The 25,949-nt window shown below is 43.5% G+C and overlaps 1 protein-coding gene across 1 annotated transcript; it reads right to left on the reverse strand.

Annotated features, from left to right (window-relative positions):
- Positions 1-5,553: 5,553 nt before the first annotated feature.
- SLC66A1L (solute carrier family 66 member 1 like) lies at positions 5,554-24,254 on the reverse strand (the record flags this gene model as incomplete). Its single annotated transcript, XM_054074550.1, has 9 exons — positions 5,554-6,411; positions 12,407-12,592; positions 13,275-13,370; positions 14,288-14,412; positions 16,128-16,218; positions 17,424-17,553; positions 18,763-18,898; positions 19,025-19,092; positions 23,989-24,254. Coding segments are annotated over 9 exons (1,200 nt in total), but the record flags the coding sequence as incomplete, so codon positions are not given.
- Positions 24,255-25,949: the final 1,695 nt, after the last annotated feature.

Consider the following 25,949-nt stretch of genomic DNA (forward strand, 5'->3'; position numbering starts at 1 on the left):
CACTACGAAGGGGAAAGAAAGCGTGGACGGTGGAGAGCAGTGCTGCTCTGCTGAGAACCCCAGTCTGGAAAGGATCCACCCAAAGGCGTCTGGAGAACAAGTTCAGCACACAACTGGCACAACTGTGGCAGAGCGGCAGCCCAGCCCGGCAAGCAGGGCATGCAGCTTCCGCGACCACATCCCCTTATTTTATCCTTAAATAAACCCAGAGATGAGCCCAGGCTGGTTTCTTTCTGGTTTTAACTCTAGGACATTACAAAGGTCTAACAGGAGGTTTCACGGGACTGCGGGTCGGGCCAGCGTCGCAGCACAGGGCAGGGTTGGCAGCGTGCAGCCCATGTTGGGCTCTGTGTTTGCAGGCAGGTGCATTGCTGGTTAGTTAAGCAATCCTGATATATATTAACAAATCGATTAGCAAACATAAAAGTGAAAATCTTTTTTACAGCTTTAATTCAACTCAATAAATAAGTTGCAAAGCAGTGGTGTGCTCTGGCTGAGTGCAGCGATGTCCGGCACGCAGCTTGGCAGCAGCTCTGCCCCTGCAGCTGCCAGTAACTCAACAACCTGCTACTATTTCATCCTATATCAAACACTTTTTCCTTCTTCACTATAAATATATAAACAAGAGAGGACTGCAGCACCCATGGACTTGTAGAAAGCTTCCAGCCTTTGTATTATAAAAAAAAACCAGACAGAGAAATGCAGAAGTTGCACATTCAGCATTTAAACTTTCCTTCCATGAATTTTTGCTTGCTTGCAACCCAGACAGAGCACTGAGAGATGAGGCTGTACTGAAGGACTCATCTCCCAACTAATGATCATAGATGTGCTTAGACATTATTGACTCCATACATTTGTCTGGGCTACAAAAGGGGACTTACGCCTGTGAAATGTGATGGGAGAGGTGTCCCAAGCCCAGCCCATCATTGCCCGTGGCTGGGGGCTCCCAATGGATTTCTGTGCTATCCAACACGTCTGATGGAGACACGCTGAAAAGCAGAGATGTTAGAAGAGGAAGAAATACTTGCTTGCTTTCTAAGCGTGGCACTTTTGTATCTCAGTGAATTGGCAGAACTACACCTGGCAGTCCTTATTTTAAAATACAGGCATTCCTCTGCTGGAAACGCTATCCTCCACTATTTCCTTGATCTGAAAGCTGCAAATGTCAATACATCAGCACTGATGTCTGCTGAGTGCCTAGAAATACGGTGATATCATTTCCAAAACTAAGCGACCACCAGCCTGCCATTAGCTTTGCCAGTGCAGAGGGAGAGATGGCTTTTTGCAGCTTTGATTTACTGGCAATTGTTGGAAAAGAAGCAAGCAAGAAATGAAAACTCAATATTTCCATTACAGTTTACTTAATAAAAAAGTATTGTAGGAAAGTCAGACATCATATAATGCCCATCTTCCCCCTATATTTATAGGATCATACAATAATTTGGGCCAAACCGGTAATCGATTTAAAACAGCCCTTTGCAGTTGAAGGCACAGACAAGCAAGTGTTCAATACCCCCAGAGCAAACCAGCAGCCACACTTCACCAGAGCGCCCTGAGCTGCAGTACAGCAAAGGGTGGAGGTAAAGTCCCGACTAAAGGCAGCTCACAGAACACTCTGCAGCTCCGTGTTTCCAAGAAGCTGTTTTGAACACTGAGAAACATCTCCTGCGACATGCCCATGAACTCCTCTGTATCATCTGTTCTCCTCGCTTGCAAAACACTTTCTCTCATTGATAAGGAGGATGTTTTTAACATCAGACTTCGGCAAAAAAAAAAAGATCAATGCTGTCTGGGTGGTTTCTAATCCCCTTTACATACCCCTCGCTGTCCTTTGCCTCAGCATTACAGCTTCTTCTGGTCCTTTCCATTTTCTTCACTCAGTACTGGTCCTGCAACAGTCTGGTTTTGCTGTAGATTCTGTGCCCTCAGCGCTAGGGGACAGTCCTGGAGGAGGGCCCACTAGCAAGTCAATGACCCAATGCTTCTTTCTTCCTGAAATCTGCTACCTGTCCTCCAAACACATCAAGATGAAACACACTGCTTACAAGAAGTGCTAATTTTGAGGCACACGGTGCTTTATGAGGAACAGTAACTGCCTGAACCTCCTCGTAGCACCAAGGAGCTTCAAGGACCAGGAGGGACACTGCTGTAAAGTCAAACCAACGCTTGTGCCGGAGTCAGCCAGCATTTCTTCTTTCTTAGTCAATAGCTTAATCTATTTTAATGATTATCAATACTGATGTTGAGTGTAATCACCTTGTCTGATACAATTGCTAGAACCTAAAAGTCAACTTGATTTTAATGGTTTATCATTAGGAGTATTATTTAGTCAGATTAAACTGGTCTTAATTCCTCTGTAATCATCATTTAAAAGCTGTTTGGAGCATATTACAGTGACCTCCCTCATCACAATATGAATCAATGCCCTCTCTCCATACAATATACCCACAGTACTCACTTCTTTCATGTGCAGAATACTACTTTTCCTGCCTTCAGCCGTTAGGGAGCCATGGGGAGAATTCATGCGGCTGAAGCCTTGCCTGCGTTTGCCTCCAGCCAGTGCTGGGCTGGACCACGGTGCCACGGGAAACAAGCGCTGCTGTCATGGGATGCATGGACTCATGACGCCCTGGCCTGGTGTCGCAGCATCAGCTCACTACAATCGTTGCCTGTCTTTTCCTTGTTATCCATTAAGTTCTCTTTGTTGTCCATTACCTGAGTATTAATAAATGTCATTTGAAGGCACCTGGATGTGGGTAACAGTTTCTTAGGGTTCCTTCTGTTAAAGCTCTGATTCATTTATCCCGCAGCTTCTGGTGCTGCACGGGCGTTTAACTCGTAACTTAAATATCCATAAACTTAAAACATCACGGATGTGTTAAGTCATGCAAACAGGCAGCAGCAAAGCAAGCGGCAGAAGGCACAGCTGCCATTTTTCTCTAGCACAAACATTTCTCTGTTAGGAAGATGCTATTTCATATCTGTAGTATCTGCAACTGCGACAAAGGACGCGTTTCTCTTGCATCGCTGAGGTTCCAAAGGAATAAGTAAGCAAATAATGATGGAGTAATTAGAAGGCAGCGGCTGTTGTCCGGTCATGGATATTCTTTTGTCTGAGGCTTCCCAGAGCAGTGATCTTGCAGTCACGGCACCGATGGCCAACGGAGACACGGCGTTCTGCTCTTTGAACCTGAAAATAAGGTGGTTTTCCTTGTTGTACTACTTCCTTGTACTTTTGGCACAGCTGTAAACAACCCCTCCCCCCTTAGAAGTTATTGTACTAAAAGCCCTGTGGGAGCATCTTCTGATGCTTCCATTAGATGCCGTGGAACTTAAAAGCTGGTTAGTAGGGAATGGGATCCCAGAACAGCCAATGGTGGTGGCTTTTGTTCCATGCTTCCTACTACCTGGACCAATTTTCTTTCCTTTAGGCTAATAACACATTTTGTCAGTGAAAATACAAGCATGGCTTTAGAAAAAACTTACATTTCAAGAAACTGCGAGAAATGGTGAATTATCTACATGTTTCTCTTCTTGAAACCAGTGATAAAACCCAGTGGGTGATGGCCAGAAGTAACTCCATTCATGAAAGGATCTTTTGTGGATGATGAAGGACTATGTTAGCTAAATTATTTCATTAATTTGTTTAAAAATAAGGCCCTGAAGACATTTTAGATGTTTCCTTTAGTTAATAAGATTTCCATGATAGTTAGAAAAATAAAATTAGAAAACAATGCCATTAATCTCGGATTACATACAGCACGGGAAAGAATTAATAGTATAAAGCAAGAAGATTAAGACACTTTGCTTCCCAACAAAAGAGCTGTGATAGAAGCTACATGCCGTAATTTCCTGTCTGAGATGAACAATGAGATCAGAATCTACCCTTTAGTCTCTAACCTGGTGTATTTGGGCACAGCTCTGACTTTGCTTTACGACGTGGCAGGACCTGGTTGAGCAACCAGGGCAACAATCTGGGCTGAGCAAGGGGTGACAAAGACCTTATGCTCTAATGCAAAATAGGGAACAGCCAGGACAACTGTACACGTTTGATCAGCTCTTGCAATCAAATAGCCAATTGGAACTAACATTTTCTTAAGTAAAAGTATTCACTTAACCCATCAACTAAATATTACGTAGATATGAACTATCAATAAAGAACTATCATTGCTTCACGCTTAAAAAGTTAAATTATTATCCATTAAAGGTCTCAAATTAAACCACAGTAACCTTATATACCCCGTATTTCGCTATTCTAACAAACAACAGTATGAAACGGGGATAAAAAGACATCCCCAAACAGGATTACACATAGCAATAAAAGGGGAAATAATCTTTGAAGAAATGATGTAAGAACAAATTCTAACTGCATTAAAAAGTAACAAGTCCTGGTTTCAATCACCAGCCAGGCAAGAGTTTGATAATCTCATGTGTACAGCATATAAATCTGTGAGTATGGCAAATTGCATTTTAATTTATGTACTGAAAAGGTTAACTTCTAATACCCTTTACTTGCCTCAGAAATCAGGGAAAACGCGTTCACTCAGTGCACATTGACACCAATAAAGTCACTGACTGCACTGGGGCAGATCTTGCATAAACCCCCTGCGTCTTACAGGGCTGTAAAACATTTCTAGCAAACCCACAGAATTCAGTTACTCCTGTGGGTTACTGCTGCAACAGAAGTTGAAATTTAATTTCTACGTACAGCAGCAGGCGTGAGATTGCCTCCATCCCTCCAAACCCTCCCCACCACTTTTTCATGGGATTTTACCAGTGGTACAGGAAGTTCTATAAAAGTTCAGAGCAAAAAATGCTTCATTTTCTGAGCACGCTTTTGGCAGTGATTTAGAGACAATCAACTGCAGCCATGAGCTTCTTTTAATATTTAAAAAGATATTTATTATCTATTAGCTTTTCTTATTTAAAAACAAAATTTAAATCGTGCTCCTTTAAGTTATCCGAAATCAAAGGGAATGAGCTTCATGATAAGCCCACAAAGGTAAGAAATGCTCCTACTGACCTTTATAAGAAACCAGCCCTTTCCTTCACAAACTTAATTATCAAAGAGTGAATCATTATACATAAAATCATAGCATGGTTTGGGTTGGAAGGGATCTCAAAGCTCCCCCAGTTCCAACCCCCTGCCATGGGCAGGGACACCTCCCACCGGATCAGGGGCTCCAAGGTCCATCCAACCTGGCCTTGAACACCCCCGGAGATGGGGCAGCCACAACTTCTCCAGGCAACCTATGCCAGTGCCTCACCACCCTCACAGGAAATATTTTCTTCCTAATATCTCACCTAAATCTCCCCTCTTTCAGCTTAAAAACCATTCCCCATCATCCTGTCGCTCTGCTCACTGATAAAAAGCCCCTGCCCGGCTTTCTTGTAGGCCCCCTTTAAGTACTGAACATAAATGAATACGTATATTCAACTAAATATTAATAAGAAGTTTATTCTTTGAGATAATTTTATTAAAGTTTTCTCCAAACACAAGACAGTACTGCAAAAAATCAGCAGTTGGAAGGTACAGTCTCCTTAGTTTTTGACTTTTTTTTTCCCCTGTGGTATTTAATTAAACCAGACACTTGCAATGAACATGTGTGCTATACAAAAACATTCCATGGGGTTTAAGATGACATAGAATAATTATATTCCTTGGGGGACACAGGTACTGGTGTATAAATGCTCTAATTCTTAAATATAAAATGCATCTGTACATGAGCCTCACACCAACTCACACCAAGATTCCGCTTTTGCGTCAATAATGGATCCTCTGCCCTGAAGCTGATTAATTAGAGGATGGTTTTTTTTTTCTGATGCGTATAAACCTGAGTATGAATAGAAAAGGGCAAATCTTACACGCAGTGCAACTGGGCTGAGCAGTCTGTAACTGCAGGGTGGGTTCAAGCCCACGGGGAATCTCATCCACTGTCTTTAAATCAGCCACGCTACTCCTAACTAGATGGATACGTTGATCTGAAAATAAACAGTCCTCCCATGACACACCAAACAAATATTTCCACAGAACCTATTGCTGTGACTCTATATCAGGCTTCAGGGAGAAACAGCGAAAGTAGGATAAAACACAGGAAAAGAAATTGTATCTATCCTGAAACAACAGTAAATATTAAATATTTTATTATTGGCACGTCACTTGCAAGAAAGTAACGACAAATTAATGACAAAGTAAATAATGAAAAGTAAGTAATAACTTCGGTCCCTAAGCAACTGCAGTCTTAAGTGTTTGTTAAAGTCATCCAAGAGTAAAGTCCAATGAAAACAGGAGCCGGATCCAGCCCGACACTAGGCAGTCTCCTCGTTCACCAGCAACGGTTCTACTTCCAGTGCTACTAAATCAGATTGTCTTTCCTTCTGCTGACGATACAGGATGAATTGCACAGTCACCTGTTATTTTGGGGTAAGGAAATAATTAACCAGGATACAGAGGTACCATTTGCAGCACTGGCTTTCAATTAAAACCAAAATAAGCTGTACAGAATAAAAGCAGCCATCCATTTAGTTCTGGCACAGCCTCTGAATACCACAGTCCGCAGAGGAAAGCTTAAAACTTGCTGTATCTAATTCATGTACTGTAGTGTTAAGTATTATCCATTTACTTAATCCCGACTGTGGAATTTCCTACATTAGCATATAACCTTTTCCAAAGCCTACTTAATGCTCATTTTCAGTACTTCCTCATGGTAAAAAGTTTAATCAGGTTTTACTTGCAGCACTAGAAAAGGGAACACACGGAAAAATTCTAACTCAGAACTTCCAATCCCTCTGCTTATATAGCTCAAATCCACATGAAAATATCCTTTATTACCTCATCCTCATGCCTGCGAGAGTCCCAAGTGTGAAATTCATTGGTAGAAGAATAGGAACAAGGTTCATCTAGGAATAATGTGGTATGAAACATTGCCCTGCACTGCTCCAGCCTCAGAGGTCTTAAACACTGCGGGCTGGGCTGAGAGTGGATGCTGGTAAGGAGGGGAGAGCCATCCACACCTCTTCCCAGCAACCGAGCAGCACGGCCTGATCAGAAACAAAATTCTCATTTCCTGCAAAATTCTAGGTGGTTTGACGCTTACAGGCACTGACACTCACATAACGCTGTGACTCAATATTTAATGCTGTTTGCAGCACAGAATTGCGCTACCAGACATAATTATTTATTTCTATTGTAAAACAGACCAGTGGAAACACTACCAATCTAAACAGAATTAACAAGTATATACTCGTCCTTCTTCTTGATGGTTCCAGCTCTCAAACAAAATTATTCACTCGGATCATAGATAGCCTTTAACTAAAAAAAATAATCATGGATATTTGTCTGGAGCGGAAAGGAGAGGTTTCTCATTCTTTAGAATATTTGCTACATAGCTGAGGTGTTTTAGACTTGGGTACTGAACTCAATTACAAACCCCTTTGTTTTCTGACAGTGACAGCATTTCAAGATACAAAGATATCGTACAAACCTATCCTGCTCTGCCCATCCTTTCAGTACGCTTTTCTATTGCATGCTAAGAAATAGGCGTAGAATAAAGTTTTCCCAGTCACAGTTAATCGATATGGCAATGATGTGCAATGCAGAGCAGCAGGTACCAGAATCCTCTCTTAACAAAGGCAAACCACCACCAGCCAGCAAAGCCACACCGCTCTCTGTGGCAGGGTTTATGGCTCTTACTTTTTTTTGCTCTCTTTGGCCACTTTTTATGAGTGATTTCAGCAAAAGACTGGGCTAAATCCAGTGGCACTGGCTATCCAATTTTCATAAAGAAAGTTTAGGATATTAGAAGAAGGGGGAGTAGATGAGGTCAACCAGGGAGCCTCCAACATAAGGATCTGCATGAAAGCAGGTTTAAAGGGAGATGATGTAGAGACAAGTGGCCGTCTGCATAGCCAGGCAGGGCATCGTGTACAAATTCCCACGTACGCTCATACCGCTTCAGCTTTCACAGAGTCTGGATCACCACTCCTGTACACATAATTCCCACTTTAAAAAGGAAATAGTATCTCTGGGTGGGAATGTGACACATAGAGTTCTACCAGGAGCACTTTAGATCCGTTAACATAACTTGGCTGAGGACAATGGTCATGAGAAGTTTGAGGCAAATGTATGTAATTATGTAATTATAAATGTAATTATTTATAAAAATAAGGAGCAGTGGGGGAAAAAAACTTCCTCGGAGGCCATTCAGGTGAGGAATTCTCTACATCCTAGGCAGATCCCCAAGAATTATCCCATCTTCCCAAAGCTTTCCAATGTCTCACCTCCAATTCCCCCAAACCAAAGACGAGACAGGATTTCCTTCAGAGACAGCGGGTCAGCACTCCATTTCTAGTCTTTCTACAGCATTCCTGGGGGAATGCTTTCTTCTTAGAGCTTAGCAAGTCAGTTTTATAGCATATGCAGCTACCACTTAAATTTCCTGCCTTTCTCTTTTTTCTTTTTTATAGGCCTCACTGTATTTGCAGCTGAGCCCCTCCCTGAGTCTCAACAGTCACACTGGTAGAAGACAACACTGCATAATGGGAATGAGATTCACCTAAATCACCCCATGGGCTTGGGCAAGCCTGGGCTGTTGCACCATGCATCATCACTCTTGGCCACCAAGCTGGCAACAGCAACAGAGCTTTTAAGGAGGAGTAAATGACAAACACAAGCTATGTGGAGCTATCAAATAGTATTTCCAGAATATGTTTTTGTAGCATGTGTACTCAGCTGCTCATATTTTTTTAAAGAAACCCTAAACTGCCAAGACTACTTAAAATCGAAACTAACTTGCTGCTCAAGTTTGACTACGGGGGGAAACTTTTAAGACCTAAGCACGCAGAGAGGCCAAAGTGGAGGAGACAACCAAACTGACTTCTCAGAGTAAAGTTTACAATAGTCATTGAGCTAAGTGAACCAAAATTGGTTCATTAAATTAAACAGTTCAATGACAATTCAAAAAATGAAAGATTTGAGACAAAAGTAGGTATTTACACGAGTGCAGAGAATAAGTTGTGTGTTTGGCTGAGAAACTTTCCTGGCTGAATTGTCAGGTCAGACTTGCATTCCTTGTGCAGTGTAATTAAATTACAAAGTGGGATGTTTTGTGGAAGTATATAATGGATTCCAAATAGTTGTCCTGCAAATCACAAAAGGTGCAAGAGAAGGGTCTGTGTACAACAGCGTGGCTCTTGCTGAATATACTTTGGCTATCCAGTAACAATCTGGCCACACTTAATGAAAAGAAGTGCATGTGGAGGATTTGAACACAGTTCTCTGACAATAGGATGATGTCAAATAAGAAAAAAAAAAAAAGGCAAAAATCTTGGTAACGGACTTTGCCTGAACTAAATACAAAGCAGAGCTGTTTAGTTTTGGTGGGAGCAGGGGAGGAAGGAAGCCAGGCGAAAAAGGATAGCAAACATACAGAAAAGGACAAAGTTTTCTGCAAAAATTTGCACTAGATTCAGTCTCTGAGAAACTTCGTGCTGGCCGCGGCTACAGGTCTCAGGGCAGAACTGGTTATCAACGGATTGCAAGGTAAGTAGTATTGCATCCTTGTGTACAGGTGAAACATTAAATAATCACACAGGTAAAATAAAGCTCCAATAAGGTCCCACTGAGGAAACCTGCCGTAGGCAGATCTGGACACAGCGTCCCTGCCAGACAAGGCACCCTATTAAACCCTGGGCTTTGTGGTTTCTTGAGAAACTCCAACCACCTTCCACTGCAAAGCAGCAGCTGGAAGGAAACATTTACTGGAAAAGAAAATCTTGCCCAATTTATAATTCAAACGTGTAATGCTATGAAACTCCTCTTAAAAAGAAAGGGAGGACAATTCATACTTTACAAACAATTGGGTGCTTCCATTATTTACTGAAAATAATTGGCTTATTGTGCAAGCACGTAACTTTAAGTGTAGACACCAAGAGAACAGGATGACCGTGTTAGTCTTTTAAACTGAGCTGAAACAACTCTGGTGTAATCCTGCACTAAGTAACGCTGGAGCTGCTGTTCCAGCTACGACCAGGAGTCCATTTGTTTCTAAAAATAGTCCATGCCAGCCACGTCAGATGGAAGCAAAAGAATACCGCAGCAGACACAGAGTAAGTGAACTCCTAATCCTTGCTTGGACCTTGAGAAATGAGAGTTTATTTTCCACCTAATGAAACTCTGGACACTATCAGGAATCAAGTCTACTAGAATTAGGCAATTTCTGCAACTCCTCCTCAAAACAGAGACTGTCTGTAACACAAATCATGAATGATGAAACACCTCCTTCTTAGAAAATATGATTTTTTGTTTAATTCCTCTATTTTCCAAACCCCAGGTGATCCTGTTCTTCGTTTTCTGGTCTAACATGACATATCGGTTTGTTAAGATTCTTGATTTCCTCGCTTGGCAAGAGACAGTAATGAAGCTCTCTTTAAAAGCATTGACTTCCATACCTTCAGGGCTTCTCAAAGCAGGAGGTCTGCTTTTGTTTTCTCTTGATTACAAATACTTCATACATTTTCAGCTAACACTATATACTTGACTAGATTCCTATATGCTCTTCAACCTGATTTGGAAGCATCTGGTCTCAATATAATTTGAACTGGAGGACGATTAGCGAGATTGGATTCAGATTCCAATCAAGACAGAACCCAGAAATGAATGTCATGTGCACACTGGCACTGCAGTCCTGGGGCAGGGTGCAGAGAGGGGGGAGCTTTGTGGCCAAGATAAAAGTTCGTTTTCAGAGTACATCACAGAAAGGCATCTGCAAATGCGCACAAAGCGTACCGTAAGGGTCATCAAGATCAAATTCTCTGGGGTTTGGGGTAAATAAATACTGCCCAGTTTATGTTTCCAGTTGGGGGTGGAAGAAAGAGTTACGACTTTGTTCCTGGAACAAAAGACCCAAGTGCGTAAACCAGCCACATGGGCAGCAACACTGACCCCCCCAGTCGGCTCACGCAAAAGAAACTGTATTGTCGTATAAAAGACAAAGCTACAATTTATCTCAAAATGGGCCATGGAGTGCAGTTTCGTCTCACCACTGCAGTGGAGTACTGCGTTCCCATGATGCAGGATGTTTTACTAGACTGCCCACTTAAATCGCCATGGTTGGAGATGCAAAAAGCACAGACGGCCATTCGGGATGACAGTCTAATTTAACAGTCCATCCACAGGCCAGGGGCGGCTGTCCCATCTCTAGCCTAATTGGAGTGGCTTACAAAATTACTTTAATCAGAAAGACAAGACTGATGCCCGAGAATCATAACTTCTGGAACCATTCCAGGTAAATCTGGTAAAGAACTTCCCTTTAATGTGGAACAGATTAACACAATATGCTTCAGCATGGTCCCGAAATCACTCTTCATTTTATCCTGTTTTATAGTTTGAGTTCATGGAGCTAAGTACCAGGATGTTTTCAGACACAAACCGAAAATTCCTACTTCAGGAAAAATCAGAAAACCTCCTCTTTATACTCTTCTACATGAAAATGCAAGCTATAGGAACAGGACAGGTGACTATAAACAGTGAACAGTAAAGCAAAGTATTACCACATTACTATTCATTCGGCTTTTAAAGCTTAATTAAAACACTACTCTAAACAGTTTGCTTTTAATTTCTTGATCACAAAGTGCTAATGCTCAATCTAGAGAGAGCATGCCTAACAATAGCTCATATACTGGGGTATCTTATGTTATGTCCTCTGAATATAAGAACAAAAAAACTATAATATTTTAAATTTGCTCAGGACTTCCAAGAAACTGGCATGCTACTCTAGGTAACGGTGTAGTTGGTTAGCCCTCAGCAGGACCCCACGAGCACAGCTGCTGGTTTTCAGAAGCATTTGGCATTTCAATGCATCTGCTTTTGCCCCAAATTATGCAGTTAAGGGTAGCTGCAGCACTTCTTTGTGAAATGCTATTTTCTGAAACTAAGTTTGCCGCAACCTCATTGTTTGCCTCTGATGCTAATGCAGTCTTGCAATAACACAATTTAACCAGAGCTATAATTCTGTATTTGCATTTAAAATCAAGCAGGTTTGGCGTTTGTTTTTGTCGGTTTGTTTGCTTGCTTTTACATTTGTCAGACAGAAAAACTAAGAAAAACAGCACAATGTGCAGCCCAGTCTGCCCTGGCCCAAAATCTTAGTACACTACATATTGGCTGTGAGATATTTTTTTAACCCGTGCAATGCAGCTTTAATGTAGATATTTTCTATAAACTTGTTGTTCTTATCAAAAATATTATTATAAAAAGCATACAAATTATTGTTCAGAAAGAAGATATTGTGATTGGGTTAGAATTATAGATAAAAAATCTGATTTAAAAAAAAAATCCCCTTAATTTCTGATCTATTTATGAACAAGCCTATTCTGAGAAACTCTAGCTATAACAGGAAAAGGATACAAAAATGTCTAAAAATAAAACTCCAAAGCTCCCAATGAGCCATGGAAGATGGTGTAAAAAGTAGAGGGTCCGGAAATATTCGGTAGCTGGCATCTTTAAAACAATGCTCAGTCCATACGTACAGTTTCCCATCATGGCTAATGCAAACAGCAGGTAAGAGGTGCCTTCTGTTGATCTTCTTCGGAACTAAATGCAAATTTTTACAGAAGAAATGTTAAAACAGATATCACAGTAGGTAATACATAATATGATGGAAAAGGTAAAACGAGGATATGAATAGGCTTGGAAATCAACTAATAATTTCCATAATCAATCAAAATCCCTGTATACAATTGACAATGTAAATCCTTCAGGGTTTTTGTTGGTTTTGTTTTGTTTTGGTTTGGTTTTTTTGCTTAATACACTCGTAGTGAATAGTCCGTGGGGGGATAATAGTCAGTAATGGCATCTTTGTGGAAAATGGGCTAAAATTCTAAACTAATTTTCTTCTGATTCCAACTTTTGATCCCATGGTTGGTTGCTTAATGTAGAATAGCTCAGAGAAAAGGGGAGATATCACTCGCTCATGACAACAATCACACAAAGCGTGTTTCTGCTCATATCTGATAAATCCAACTGTACATAATTCACTTCCACTTCCCCTGCCAATCAAACCTCTTCTATCAGTCAAAGACCATCATTTTCCTAAAATTCTCAGCACTCTCCTCGAATGAGGAAAAAAAACCTTTATTTTCTTTACCATTTCAGAGAGTCACAAAAGCAAAGTAGGCTTTTGAGTTCAGAGGGCTCACTGCTAGGGAGAATCCAACATCTAAAGCAACAGAGAGTATTTTGTAAAACAAGTATACTTAGCCAAAAAACTACTTACATTTTTATACAGCTGAGGAAATCTACTTCCCAAGTAAAACACACAGGATATATAGCCACAAATGAAGCCTGACGTTTCAATCATATCAAGAGAATTCTGAAAAAGAAAGGTACATACATTTTGGCAAGAATGTTTTCAGGCATTTGAGAGAATTAAACTGAGAGTCCGCTGGCTGATTTTCTGGACAGAATTCCTTTCAAAGCAACGCAGTGCTGCTCTTCAAATGACCAAAGAGGGCTAGAAAGGGTTTAATCTTTATCTCACAACAATGCGCTCTGCTGCATCATAGCCAGGACTGAGATCAAAACTAGCGCTGGGCTTTGGGATACGACACTAATATCAATCCAGTCCTCCTGCTAAAAAAGCCTAGGCACAATAATTCAAACCAAAACTAAAAACTGTAGCTATGGCCACTAAAAAAAAAAAACGAATCATCCTGTCTGGAGAAAGCAAAATACTCATTTTTCATAGTTTAAGAACTGTTAGTTTTCTCACCCTAGCTGTGTTTTGAAAATAAGCTGCTTCCCTGCTGGGCAATGTTGCTGGATTACAATTATTTTACTGGCATTAGTATGAAGGCCATAAAATTGCTAGAATAGTCTGTGAACTTCCCGGCTGAAATGGCAGCAGTAGCAGGTACAATTGTAATTTTCCACTTTTATTGATTTCACTTGTGGCTGTGTAGTCTCTCCATGGATGTCAACAGTACCAAACACGAGCAGAAAGACAACACGTATACATGTTATTTCGCAGAGCAGCACATCCTAATGACCCAAGGGACAGAATAAGCCCGAAACACAGGCAGCTGCTAAAAGAAGCAATTTTATAACTTTTTTTTATTTTATTTTGAGGTGTATGGTTCATAGTTAAAACATCCACATAGGGCCGCATTTATGATTTCTAAGTCTTTGTTAGAAACATCATCTGAATTTCCTTACAGCTCACGAGCACCCAATCTTTTCCAGACACTTTTGGTTGGGATTTTTCTGGAAGGGAAGCAGGTAAGAACTTACATTACTTCTTTCGATTACTGTACTCTGGTGTTGGTTTCTTAGTAACAGCTGACAGGGCAGAATAACGCACAGTGCTATACACACCACTATCCAGGTTATACAGAAATTCTTCAGGCTTTTGCTGCCTACAATGATATTCAAACAAATTAGCTGAAAAAATAACATCTGCTGTTGATTTAAGGTTACTTTTTGTTTGCAATAAAAGTATGTAAATTTAAAGGTACAATTTCATGTATCTTTTTCTTGGCAGCAACCTAAATCCACCTCTTGCTCCTTGGCTCTGTGCCCAACCCTGCTCACTATCATAGTTGTGCTGTGTCTTTGTGCAATGACTGAGGGGAGCAGAGTAGGGACAGGAGTGAAATTGGTTAAATCGGTATTGCTACCCAGAGAGAAAATTTTCATCCTCAGTTCATCTCTTATATTAGCTCCTAATAATTTGCTATTAAATAACGGCTGATAAAACAAAAACCTCCAAAGTAGACTGGAACAGTTTCAACTTGTAAAAATTGTAAAAGGAAGTATATTTGAAATTTAAATTAACAAAATATCTTTAAGATAAATACGCAATCTAAGTCGCTGCTAGGCAGTGTCTATGTCCGCGGTTAGTGAGACTTTGAGCCTTACTGAGACTTCCATGTCCAAAGACACCGACTCCACCTAGCAAGTCTCCACAGACACCTACAAGACCATTTGAAAATGGCAGATGGTCCTACAGACCTCTGGAGCTATGTTGTCTTCTGTACCTACAAGATGATGGTTAAGTCCTGCAGTCGCTGTTAACACTGGAACAAATTGCTGCACAGCAGTAGTAAGACCTGTGGTCTCAATAACACAGACTTAGTAGTGCTGTTCCACAGGCTGTGCTCCAAGATGCAAAACTGACCAACTTGTCTAGGGTAACCGGTATCAAAAAGCCCTCTTTCACAGCTGTAAGCACAGCACCAGTCCTCCCTCTCACCTATGCAAATCAACGCTCTGAAAGAGGCACTGGCAGCGAAAACGTACTGCTAAAAGCCTGTGTTCATTTCCAAGAGTAGGCAGCAGGAAGGAAATATCTTCAGCACTGACCTATCTCCAGTTTATTATCAGTTCCATATTGAACGAATCTGCTTTATCCCTATTTAGTCTGCTGGGCAGGCATCTGTTTTATTTCAGATTTTTGCTACCTCTGCTGCACCATGGATTTTCTTTGATACTTTTTTTTCTTTTTCAGATTGATGAGTTAATGTTTTTGATTTGATCCAATGCGAACAGAGCTTTCTGTCTTCCATTTCAGTCAAAACAGTAGTCCATTGGTTACTGCCAGGATTTTTCAAGCTCATCTCAAGTAATTTCATTCCCCTTAAATATGTTTTTTAACTGCATGTATTGAAACAGAACACACGAAGACGTCAAGGTATTTTATGCTGTAAGCAAATGAAGTCCGTTTTCAATCAACATGGAGGAAACCAACTAAACCACACAAAGAAATAATGCTTGCTTTCAAATTATACATCTACCTAGACAGCTCTGAGTAGAGAGTAAAACCATGGAAAAAGTTAAGATATGGAATGAGATTCCACAAAACTCCTGCATTTTGTACATCTATGTAAACTGAAAGCATTACATGGAAAATATTTACAGGTATTATGTGTAAGAAAAGTGAAAGACAGAGAAAAGAAAGGGCAGGATTTGCACAAGAGTCTGATAAAAATGGAAGCAATGAGCGTAATGACTTCCACTAGAATTTGTGCACCTACTTTTTGATGCCTCTGAAAAAAGTGTACCTAAACACCATAGAAAATATCCAAGTGTGTACTACATTACAGAGAACATTTCAATTGTTGAAAAACCTTACGTTTTGTCATCTTCTGATTCTTGAGCTTATAGTAGACAAATTGTGAAATCATTATTATATCCATGTTAACATAAAAAATGGCAGTGACAATCTGAAAGAGAAGATAAATTGGCTTTTTCGATATACAAATAGTTCAAAATGCCTTAACTGCATTGCAATTTTGCTTTGTAATCATAATGTGAATGACAAATACCAAGGCACTGTCAAATAACAAAGCAAGCAAGCACTTCCAGTATGAAACAAGATAGAAACAGGTTAGACTGCTGCAGATGAATGTGGTGTAAACCTTATGCAACAGGGTCTTGCTGCCACAATTGCAACAGTTGGTCATTTTTCAGGATGCCAAGCACAAATCCCTACCTTGGCAAACTGATAAACCCTTCCTGCCCAGAAGCTGCAGTCTGCTCCACCTAGCCAGCACTTTGGATGTTACTAATCCCACTCAGTGCTTCTTCCCTCACTACGACAAAATCAAGACCCTCTCTTCCCGTCTTCCTAATGGAGAGATGAATGGTTAACACCACCGTTAAGCTGTGAAAGACAACTCTGTCCACCTTTGGGTCCACCTCCAGCTTGTGAAAAATTCTGCAGGTGGCTGACACATGTTTCTTTCTCTCTTAGTTGACAGTCAAAAATACAAACAGCAGATAGGAGCGTTTCAGACACAATCAATGCATTGCTGAAAACTATTGTTCCTTTCAGAGAAAACTTCCCCTTAATGAAGAAAACATATTTTCAAATCAGACAGACATTAACAACTTTGAACTAGTATTTCCCTGTTAAACAACAGTTTGCTTCAAGAAACACTCAAGAGGAAGTTTAAAGAATAACTGTCCCAAACCACTGTGATCAATTCCAAGCTAAGCAACACGACTTCCCTCCAGTCCTACTTGCTCTGCAAGCTTACTTGGAAGCTGAAGCCGAACTAAAAATTCCCCACTTCATTCCTCATTGAGTAACACTCACTAAGTGTACTTCAATGTTAATTACAAGCGTGAAATGGTTCCCTATGAATTGGTTCTGCTTAAGGATATGATTTCATAGTGGACAGGTACGGTTGGAGTTGACGATCTCAAAGGTCTTTTCCATCCTAATGATATTATGATCCTATAACACACAACAGCATCAATGTCTATATTTGGGAAGTTATGACTTATTCTACGCATGGCAGTGAACAGAATACAACGCTATTTCCTTTCCCAGTCTGTACTTTGCTGTGCAATAGTAAGTTATCCTAGAGTTTAAAGAGACAGTTTGAAAAGGATAAATCAAAATGTAGGAATATTAACAGATTACCTGAATTGGCAGTTGATTTGTTAAAAAGCAGCCCACGAAATTTGTAAGATCTCCAGCTATCCAACACAGCAGAAAGCACAAAGACAGCGCTTGATCCACTCTTCCACTCCGACAGGCAACATAAATTTGACTGGCACAGAAGTAATTGTAAAATAGTGTAATCAAAAAATGTTTAATAAGTTCAGAAGTACATTTATCAAAACCTGGCTAGAGAAAGATTAAAACTCTAACCACAAGAGACTATCACAGTAATACTCCACTTACCTTTTGAAGAAGAACTCAGTATCACTATAGCTCAACATGTCATCCTCTAACATAACAAAAGATTCAAATCACAACCTCAATTACTGTTTCCGTGTGCTCCTTCTTTGTGGCCTGCACTGAAATACCATTTTCTGGTCACCAGAACTACTCCGTAAGCATTTTATATCCATATGCTCTAAATACCAGCCTTTAAAATACTGAAATAAGAAAACCACTATTATTTAACATAGAAGGACTATGAATGAACAAAGCTTCTAAAAGAGGTGGCAGCTACACTTAACGCCTCTAAATTGGAGAACTGTTATTCAGATTCACAATGGGGATTACACAGCAATCCCAAACGTGAGTCCATTAGACATATCTTGATGAATTCCAGCCTCACTAAAATGACAGCTTTAATGTAAAGCTCCCTTTCAACTAACATCTCTGAAAAGTGCTGTTGTTTTGCTTGATTTCCAAAGGCCTTTTACTAGTTCAGTAACTTACAACCCCTTTATGGGGACAGACTCTGGAGTCAATCCCATTTTGCTTCAGGTATTTTCACCTGCTGGGAGCATTTCTACTTTTCTTTTGTCATCTCCTACCTACATATTTGAAACCAGAACCCGGTGGCAGCCAATAAACAGCGACTGGTTTAGCACCACCAACGTGCTAACTCATGGGCTCTTTCTGACCTCTTCTCCGCCCAAGTTTCACATGCAGAAGCCAGCACTGGTGACACAGCATGTGGTTTAAATAAACACCGAGCCAGCTTCTGCTGCAAGTGTGCCTGCGCGTGCACACACATCTCAGAGTGGAGAAGATAAGAGAGAAGAGGTGATTTATTCTCGTTTGCTCTAAGTGGCAGAGATTAGTGTCAAGTCACTACAACAGAACAGTACATCAAGCTCATTTGTCAACCACCAAATATTGTCGCAAACATGAGCAACACGCTTCTCTGGCATATTATATCTGTATTATGCAGATAGAGAAACATATCCAAGATAAAATAAAAAAAAAAGGCAGCTTTTGGAAAAGGCTGCAGGCAAGATTACTCATGTTTGAATCTGAGGACTGCTTAAGACTTTAAACTTACGGTAGTGCAGCAAACAGAAAACAGACAATGGAAATCAGTCCTATGACAACGCTCCAATACTCCCACGCATTCTCGACACATTCTTCCAGGAGATGCCAAATCCATGGTGTTCCATTTATGCACAATCTCCTATTCTCTATTGGGGAGATATTGAAAGCATGTGTATACAGCCGAGAAGCCATCATTCCTGGATCGAGATTCAATTTCAGAAGTTTATTTCTGCCTCCATTTTTACCCCATGCAAATCCGCAAATCCGTTTACCAGTGCTGAATATCCTCTGTGAAAAGACCTCTGCATGCAGACGGATGCTTGATATCTCATAAACGAACCTGCCAAATCCAAGACATAAATATAGCCAGTGTGAATAAGACATTAACTGTACAATGCTTGCTTATATTTATTGCTTACAGAAGAGAAGTTAGACTTCCAAGTAAGAAAAATACTCTGTGGTCTATTGCATTCATTAACTCTCGACAAAGATGTGACGCTCCAGAGTTATATCACTATGGCATTTTAGTCTGAGTTTGTGTTAGAGACCACCAGTCACACTGAGGTGCCAGCAATCTGCTACGGGGTAAAGCAAACCAAGCAGTTTACAGGCACTGAAACCCAAAATTCCCATTTTCATGTGCAACACTATGCCAGTAAAGTAACAGTACTTTCTTTAATGGAACTAGCCTGGATTCTGAACACGCTGCTCACACTCACGAAACATAAACATAATGTTGCCTTCCATGCGACCAATTTCAGGATAATGTTATGAAAAAGAAGTCACTTATGACACAGATTCCAGAAGAGCTCCAAGTTCGACATTGGTGAGGCCACACTTTGAATACTCAGTTCAGTTTGTGCCCTCACTACAAGGAAGATGTTGAGGTGCTGGAGAGCATCCAGAGAAGGGGAACAAAGCCAGTGAAAGAGCTGGAGAACAAGCCCTGGGGGAACTGGGGCTGTTTAGCCTGGAGAAGAGGAGGCTGAGGGGAGACCTTATCCCCGGAGAAGAGGAGGCTGAGGGGAGACCTTATCACTGTCTACAACCACCTGAAAGGAGGTTGTAGAGAGGAGGGTGCTGGGCTCTTCTCCCAGGTGACAGGACAAGGGGGAATGGCCTCTAATTGCACCAAGGGCGGTTTAGCTTAGACATCAGGAAAAATTTCTTCACTGAAAGGGTTCTCAGGCATTGGCAGAGGCTGCCCAGGGAGGTGGTTAAGTCACCATCCTGGAGGTGTTTAAAAGACAGGCAGATTGAGGTGCTCAGGGATATAGTTTGGTAGTAGACAGGTATAGTTGGACTTGACGATCTCAAAGGTCTTTTCCAACCATGCAGTTCTATGATTCTATGACTCTACTTGATCTAGATAGCCCATCAGACTAACTAGCGATGCAACATAGCGTCAGACAGTTTGGATTACTTAAAACTCCAGAGCAAAGAGCGAAAGCATCAGAAACTCACAGGAGGCAAATGTACATTACTCCTGCCCCCAAAATCCCCAGGATAAAACACAAAGGGACAATATGGCTTATATTTTGAAGCATGGGAGGGTTGGGTTTGACCTCTACAAATATCTTCTTGTAAGGTAAGCAAAATATGGCAGATGTAAAAAAAAACCAAAACAACAAAACAAACCCAACAAAAATAATTGAACAGGGTATCGCAAAACCATGTCTGTAAAATTAGGTTTAATGTGGCATTTAGAACCAGGTCTGAATATCATAACTGCAGTTGTACTCATGCATGCAGGAGTTGCCTTGTAAGATCAAGGACTATGTGGTAGTACATCTAAACAAGGCAATTCAGACTCAGCTGCCTGATCTTATGCTACACCTGCTCCAGAACCCTGCAGCTACTACAGAAAACTGAACAGTTTAAAAAGCGGTAAGGATTAGACAGGCCACTTACACGTCCCAGATGACGGAAGGCTTGAGCTTTGGCCTCTTGCCACACAACACACTTAACGCATTTAAAGCATGTGGATATTCTCCGGTTGCTATTACTTAACATTTATGCAGCAGAATAATATTTGTGTTACCAGTCCTCGTGGCTGTATTTTTAATCATACAATCATTGCTATTTTTCTTAAATCCCCAACAAAATACTCTGTCCCAGTAAGAGCCCGCTCACCAAAACCAGTTCCACCAGCAGCTGGAACAACTGGATGCCATCAACTAAACGTATTGGCCACAAAACCAGAACTCATCCTGCCATTGTTGGGAAGGTAAAAGGCAGTGGTGCCAGTGATCCTCAGTTATTTGCACACCCGGACCGGCTGTGCCATATCACCACACTCTCAACACCAAACAAACTGCGTCTTCCAGCACTGAAGCGTTTCATAATTAGATTTTTAGCTCTAAAGCAAAGCATCTGAGCTAGATCAACACAGATGCTCCCCCCCAACATATACAGCCTTGCACAAAGATTTGAATTTTTGCTCGACATTTAAAAACTCCCTTTTGTTGCATTGAACGTTTTGCACCTGAAACCAAAATAAGGGGACCACTATGACATTTCTTTTCTTCCTATGGTATTTCAGTTACCAATGAGGATAACAGCAAATATTAAAAGGTTATTTACATTCCTATAACAATTCCTTGCCTATAACCTCATATTCTTTGATTCTGCCCAAATATTAGTTACTACTATTTGGAAAAGTTTCAGTAAAGGTGTTATTTTCACAGAACAGTTAACTTAGACATCCTAACTTTCTGAAAAGGTTCTGTGTTTCTCTAGCTAGAAATAAAACCGTTATGGTGTGAGGTAGAACCATAGAATGGTTTGGGTTGGGAGAGATCTTAAAGATCCTCTAATTCCAACCTCCCTGCCATGGGCAAGGACACCTCCCACTGGATCAGGCTGCTCAAGGCAGCACCATAGAATGCTTTGGGTTGGAAGGGACCTTAAAGGCCATCCAGTTCCAACCACCTTACAGAGGCCACTCGTAACAAGGAATCAGAGGCTTGAGAATGTTATTTGGACACTTTTTTTTATTTTAATGCTTATTCTGGAGAAAAAAATGTGCGAAGAGAGACAATGATTTAAAAGTGAAATCCACTTAACTACGGATAGCTCTACAGGACAGACAGGGGAAAGCAAGCTTTCCCTGGAAGCTGGGAGACTTGCCACAGATCCTCTGCCTCTCCAACTGCCAAGCTGCTGTGAACATCCGTGTGTTCCGGCCACTGCATGTTCTTGGATGTCAAATAATGCGATGTTGTGGGTAATATGTAAAGATGTCAGATTCCAGTGTTTGGCAGATTTGCAAGTGCTTTAATGATAGCAGCTTGGAATCACAGAATGGTTTGGGTTGAAAGGGACCTCAAAGCCCATTCAGTTCCACCCCCTGCCTTGGGAAGGGACACCTCTCAACAGACCCGGCTGCTCCAAACCCCATCCAACCCGGCCTTGAACCCCTCCAGGGATGGAGCAGCCACCTCCTCTCTGGGCAACTTGTGTCAGTGAGTCCCCACCCTCATTATGAAAAATTTCTTCCTAATGTCTAATATAAATCTTCCCCCCCCCCCCCCCCCCCAATTTCAAGCCGTTCCCCCTCATCCCATCACTCCAGGCCCTCGTAAAAAGCCCCTCCCCAGCTCTCCTGGAGCCCCTTCAGGTGCTGGAAGCTGCTCTGAGGTCCCCCTGGAGCCTTCTCCAGGCTGAACAACCCCAACTCTCAGCCTGTCCTCACAGCAGAGCTGCTCCAGCCCTCGGATCATCTCCCGTGCACTCCTCTGGACCCGTCCCAACGCTTCCATATCCTCCTCGCTGCGGGGCTCCCGGAGCTGGTCGCGGGGCTCCGGGCAGGGTGTGCAGAGGGGCAGGACCCCCCCTCCCCGCTGCCGCAGCCCGGACTCGGCTCTGGGCTTCGAGGGACGCATTTGGCTCCCGCCGATCTTCTCATCCATCAGCGCCCCAAGCCCCAAAGGATGCTCGCTCGCACAGGAGTCACAGTCCAGTTGCTCCAGGGGAAAGGAAAAAGCTAAGGAGAAACTCGAGGCTTCCCCAGACGCTTCCCAGCGTTAATTTGGCCGCTGCGCTCGGACCCAGCTTTTCTCTAAACACGTTTTCACACGCTCCGGCTTGAGCGTGGGTGGTGACACAGCACGGCCGGAGAGCCCAGCTCCCACCGAGCGCTCCCCCGAGAGGAACGGCTGCTCCTCCAGCGAGACCCGGGACCCCCCGGTCGGGAGCTCCGGGCGCGGTGGCCGCGACGGGGACGAGCCGAGCGGCGGGGCCGGAGCGCCCTCTGCGGGCGCGCGGGGGCGGTGCCGCGCTCCCAGCAGCCCAGGCCACGCCCCCAATGCCACAGGCCACGCCCCCGAGGCTCCAGGCCACGCCCCCGATGCTCCAGGCGCTGAAAGCGACGCCCTTCATCCCAGGTTCCACCGCGGAGCTGCGGCCGCTCCCTCAGCCTAATCCCCGCCGCGGAGCTGCGGCTGACTGCCGTTCAGCTCAGACCCTGCAGCGGAGCTGGGAGCTCGCGCTCCTGGCTCAGATCCTGCCGTGGAGCTGGGTCAAAAGCCCTTCATCTCGGGCTCCACTGCGGAGCTGGGGTTGCTCCCCCCTTAGCTCAGACCCCACCGTGGAGATGGGGCTGCGGGGCTGGGGTCGTCCCTCCCTTCGCGCAGTTCGGACGCCGCTGTGCAGCTGCGGCTGCTCCCTCTTTCAGCCCAAGCCCCGCCGCGGATCTGGGTCCGACCCCCTCAGCCCAAGCCCCGCGGTGGAGCCGCCTCCCCGCTGCGGAGCTGGCGCTGCTTCCGCCCCCCCCCCCCCCCCCAGCTCGGTCTCAGCCGCGGCGCTGACCCCCCCCCCCAGCTCGGTCTCAGCCGCGGCGCTGACCCCCCCCCCCAGCTCGGTCTCAGCCGCGGAGCTGAAACCCCCTCAGCTCGGTCTCAGCCGCGGCGCTGGAGCTGCCGCGCAGCCCCAAGGGGAGGCAGCGGCGTTCGCCCTGGGCGCAGCCCCGTGCAGGCGGTGGGGCTGTGGCGGCACTTTACCCAGGCAAGGCGCAAACCCGTGCGGTGTCCCGTGAGCGCTGGGCATTCGTTCACATCGCTTTCGGGTTCTGTGCAGGGTGGGCGCTGGGAGAGGTGGAGAGGCGAGGTGAGGCAACTGGTGCGAACCGGAGCACCTCGACAGGAGGAAACGACGCCTTCCTGCCCCGGGGACGGAGCAGTGGAGCGGCTGCCAGCGAGGGTGGGGAGTGTCCGTCTCTGGGGAGACACAAACGCACCTGGATGTGCTCCCGTGCGGCTGCCGGGGAGGGTGTGGGGTCTGAACAGGCTGCTCCGCTGGGCTGAGGCCGGAGGAGTGAGGTGTAACAGGGTCAGTGCCGGGTGCTGCCTCGGGGCACGACCGCCCCGTGCGGCTCCAGAGCAGGAGAAGAGCGGCCGGAAAGCTGCCCGGAGGAGAAGGACCTGCGGGTGGGGATTGACAGCGGCTGAACGTGAGCAGCAGCGGCCCAGGGGGCCGAGAAGGCCAATGGCATCCTGGCTCGGATCAGAACCGGCGTGGGCAGCGGGTCCGGGGAGGGGATTCTGCCCCGGGACTCGGCACTGGGGAGGCCAAACCTCCCATCCTGAGTTCGGTTCTGGCCCCGCACTGCAAGAAGGATGTGGAGGCTCTGGAGCGAGTCCGGAGAAGAGCCCCGAAGCTGGTGAGGGGCTGGAGAAGGAGTGTAACGAGGAGCGGCTGAGGGCCCCGGGGGTGTTCAGCCTCGAGAAGAGGAGGCTGAGGGGAGACCTCACTGCTCTCTGCAACTGCCTGGAAGGAGGGTGTGGAGAGGAGGGTGTTGGGCTCTTCTCCCCAGGGACAGGACAAGGGGGAATGGCCTCAAGCTGCGCCACGGAAGGGTCAGAATGGACATCAGGAAAAAATTTTTCATGGAAAGGGTCATCGGGCGGTGGCAGATGTGGTGGAGTCCCCATCCCTGGAGGTATTTAAAAGATGAGATGAGATAGATGAGATGCTCAGGGACGTGGGTTAGTGGCAGATAGGAATGGTTGGATTCGATGATCTAAGAGGTCTTTTCCAACCTGGTGATTCTGTAGTTGTATGATTCCTTCTCTGAAGAGATCCAGACCCACCTGGATGTTGTCTCATGCAGCATCTGGAGTGACCCTCCTTTAGCAGGAGTTCTGACTGGAGGAGCTCCAGGGGTCCAACCGAACCCCAGTGCTCTGGGATTCCACAGCATGACAAGGCTTCCAGCTGTTCCTGTGCCACAAGCACACCCTATGCAAGCCTTATAGCAACCTTCCCACCCTGGCAGCTGTTAAACACCGCCTTTTAATTTAGTCGGTGATGGCAGTGAGTGATCTGTGATGTGATGCCATGTAAGACAGAAAATGTTTGCAAATAAACTCTCTGAGACTCCTTTTGGAGTTTTAGAAAACGAGCACCCTTTATCAGTCCTGGGCAACACGAGGGAGTAATCTCCATCAATCATGTGCAGCCAGACAAAAGCTGGGGACAGAGTATATTTCCCACTTACATGCATGGGTATAAGTTTTCCCAGAAATCTTATGCATGTTCTATTACTTTCCATGGTCTAATTTTAATGTTACGAAATTTTGCAACAGTCAAAACTCTTGCTAATTTGGAGCTGACTCCAGTTCTCTGCTTGACCTTCGTTTTCAGATTAATAAGAGGTGATTACAGAAGAAGAGACATCTGTTTAGCACAAATCGTTCCTCACACAATACGTTATCACTTTCAAAGAAAGGACAGTGTCTGAAAAACACTGTTTTAAGGAAAACATGCTGTCAGAAGGACATTTTGCCTAACTTTCAAAAACTACAACTGCTTAAATGAAACTTAACTGCACTTTAGCTTAAATCAAAATATTTGACTTTGAAGTATTCAACATATTGTATCGTATAATGAATAATCCTGAGATCTTTGTAGGGGATGTCTTTTGGACATGAATATTTTAAAATATTTTTTATAGGAAAGATTGTTATATAATTTCCGGAATTTTTGAATGCAATTTGACTTTTTATTCTCATACAGGCTGATCGTTTCTCTAGTTTCTGCAGCCTAGCTAATTAATGCAGGGCTGGGAGAATGATTAAAGGAAGGCTGGGGTATCTGCATTGTTCTAGTTTAATTGCTGCTCAAGCAATGATTCAGTGTTGGCTTTGGCAGCTGAACAGTATTCCCTGGCACTGAGAAATCTCCTGTTTACGTCTATGA

Source organism: Cuculus canorus, chromosome 9, assembly GCF_017976375.1.
Source record: "Cuculus canorus isolate bCucCan1 chromosome 9, bCucCan1.pri, whole genome shotgun sequence".
NCBI classification, from domain to species: domain Eukaryota; kingdom Metazoa; phylum Chordata; class Aves; order Cuculiformes; family Cuculidae; genus Cuculus; species Cuculus canorus.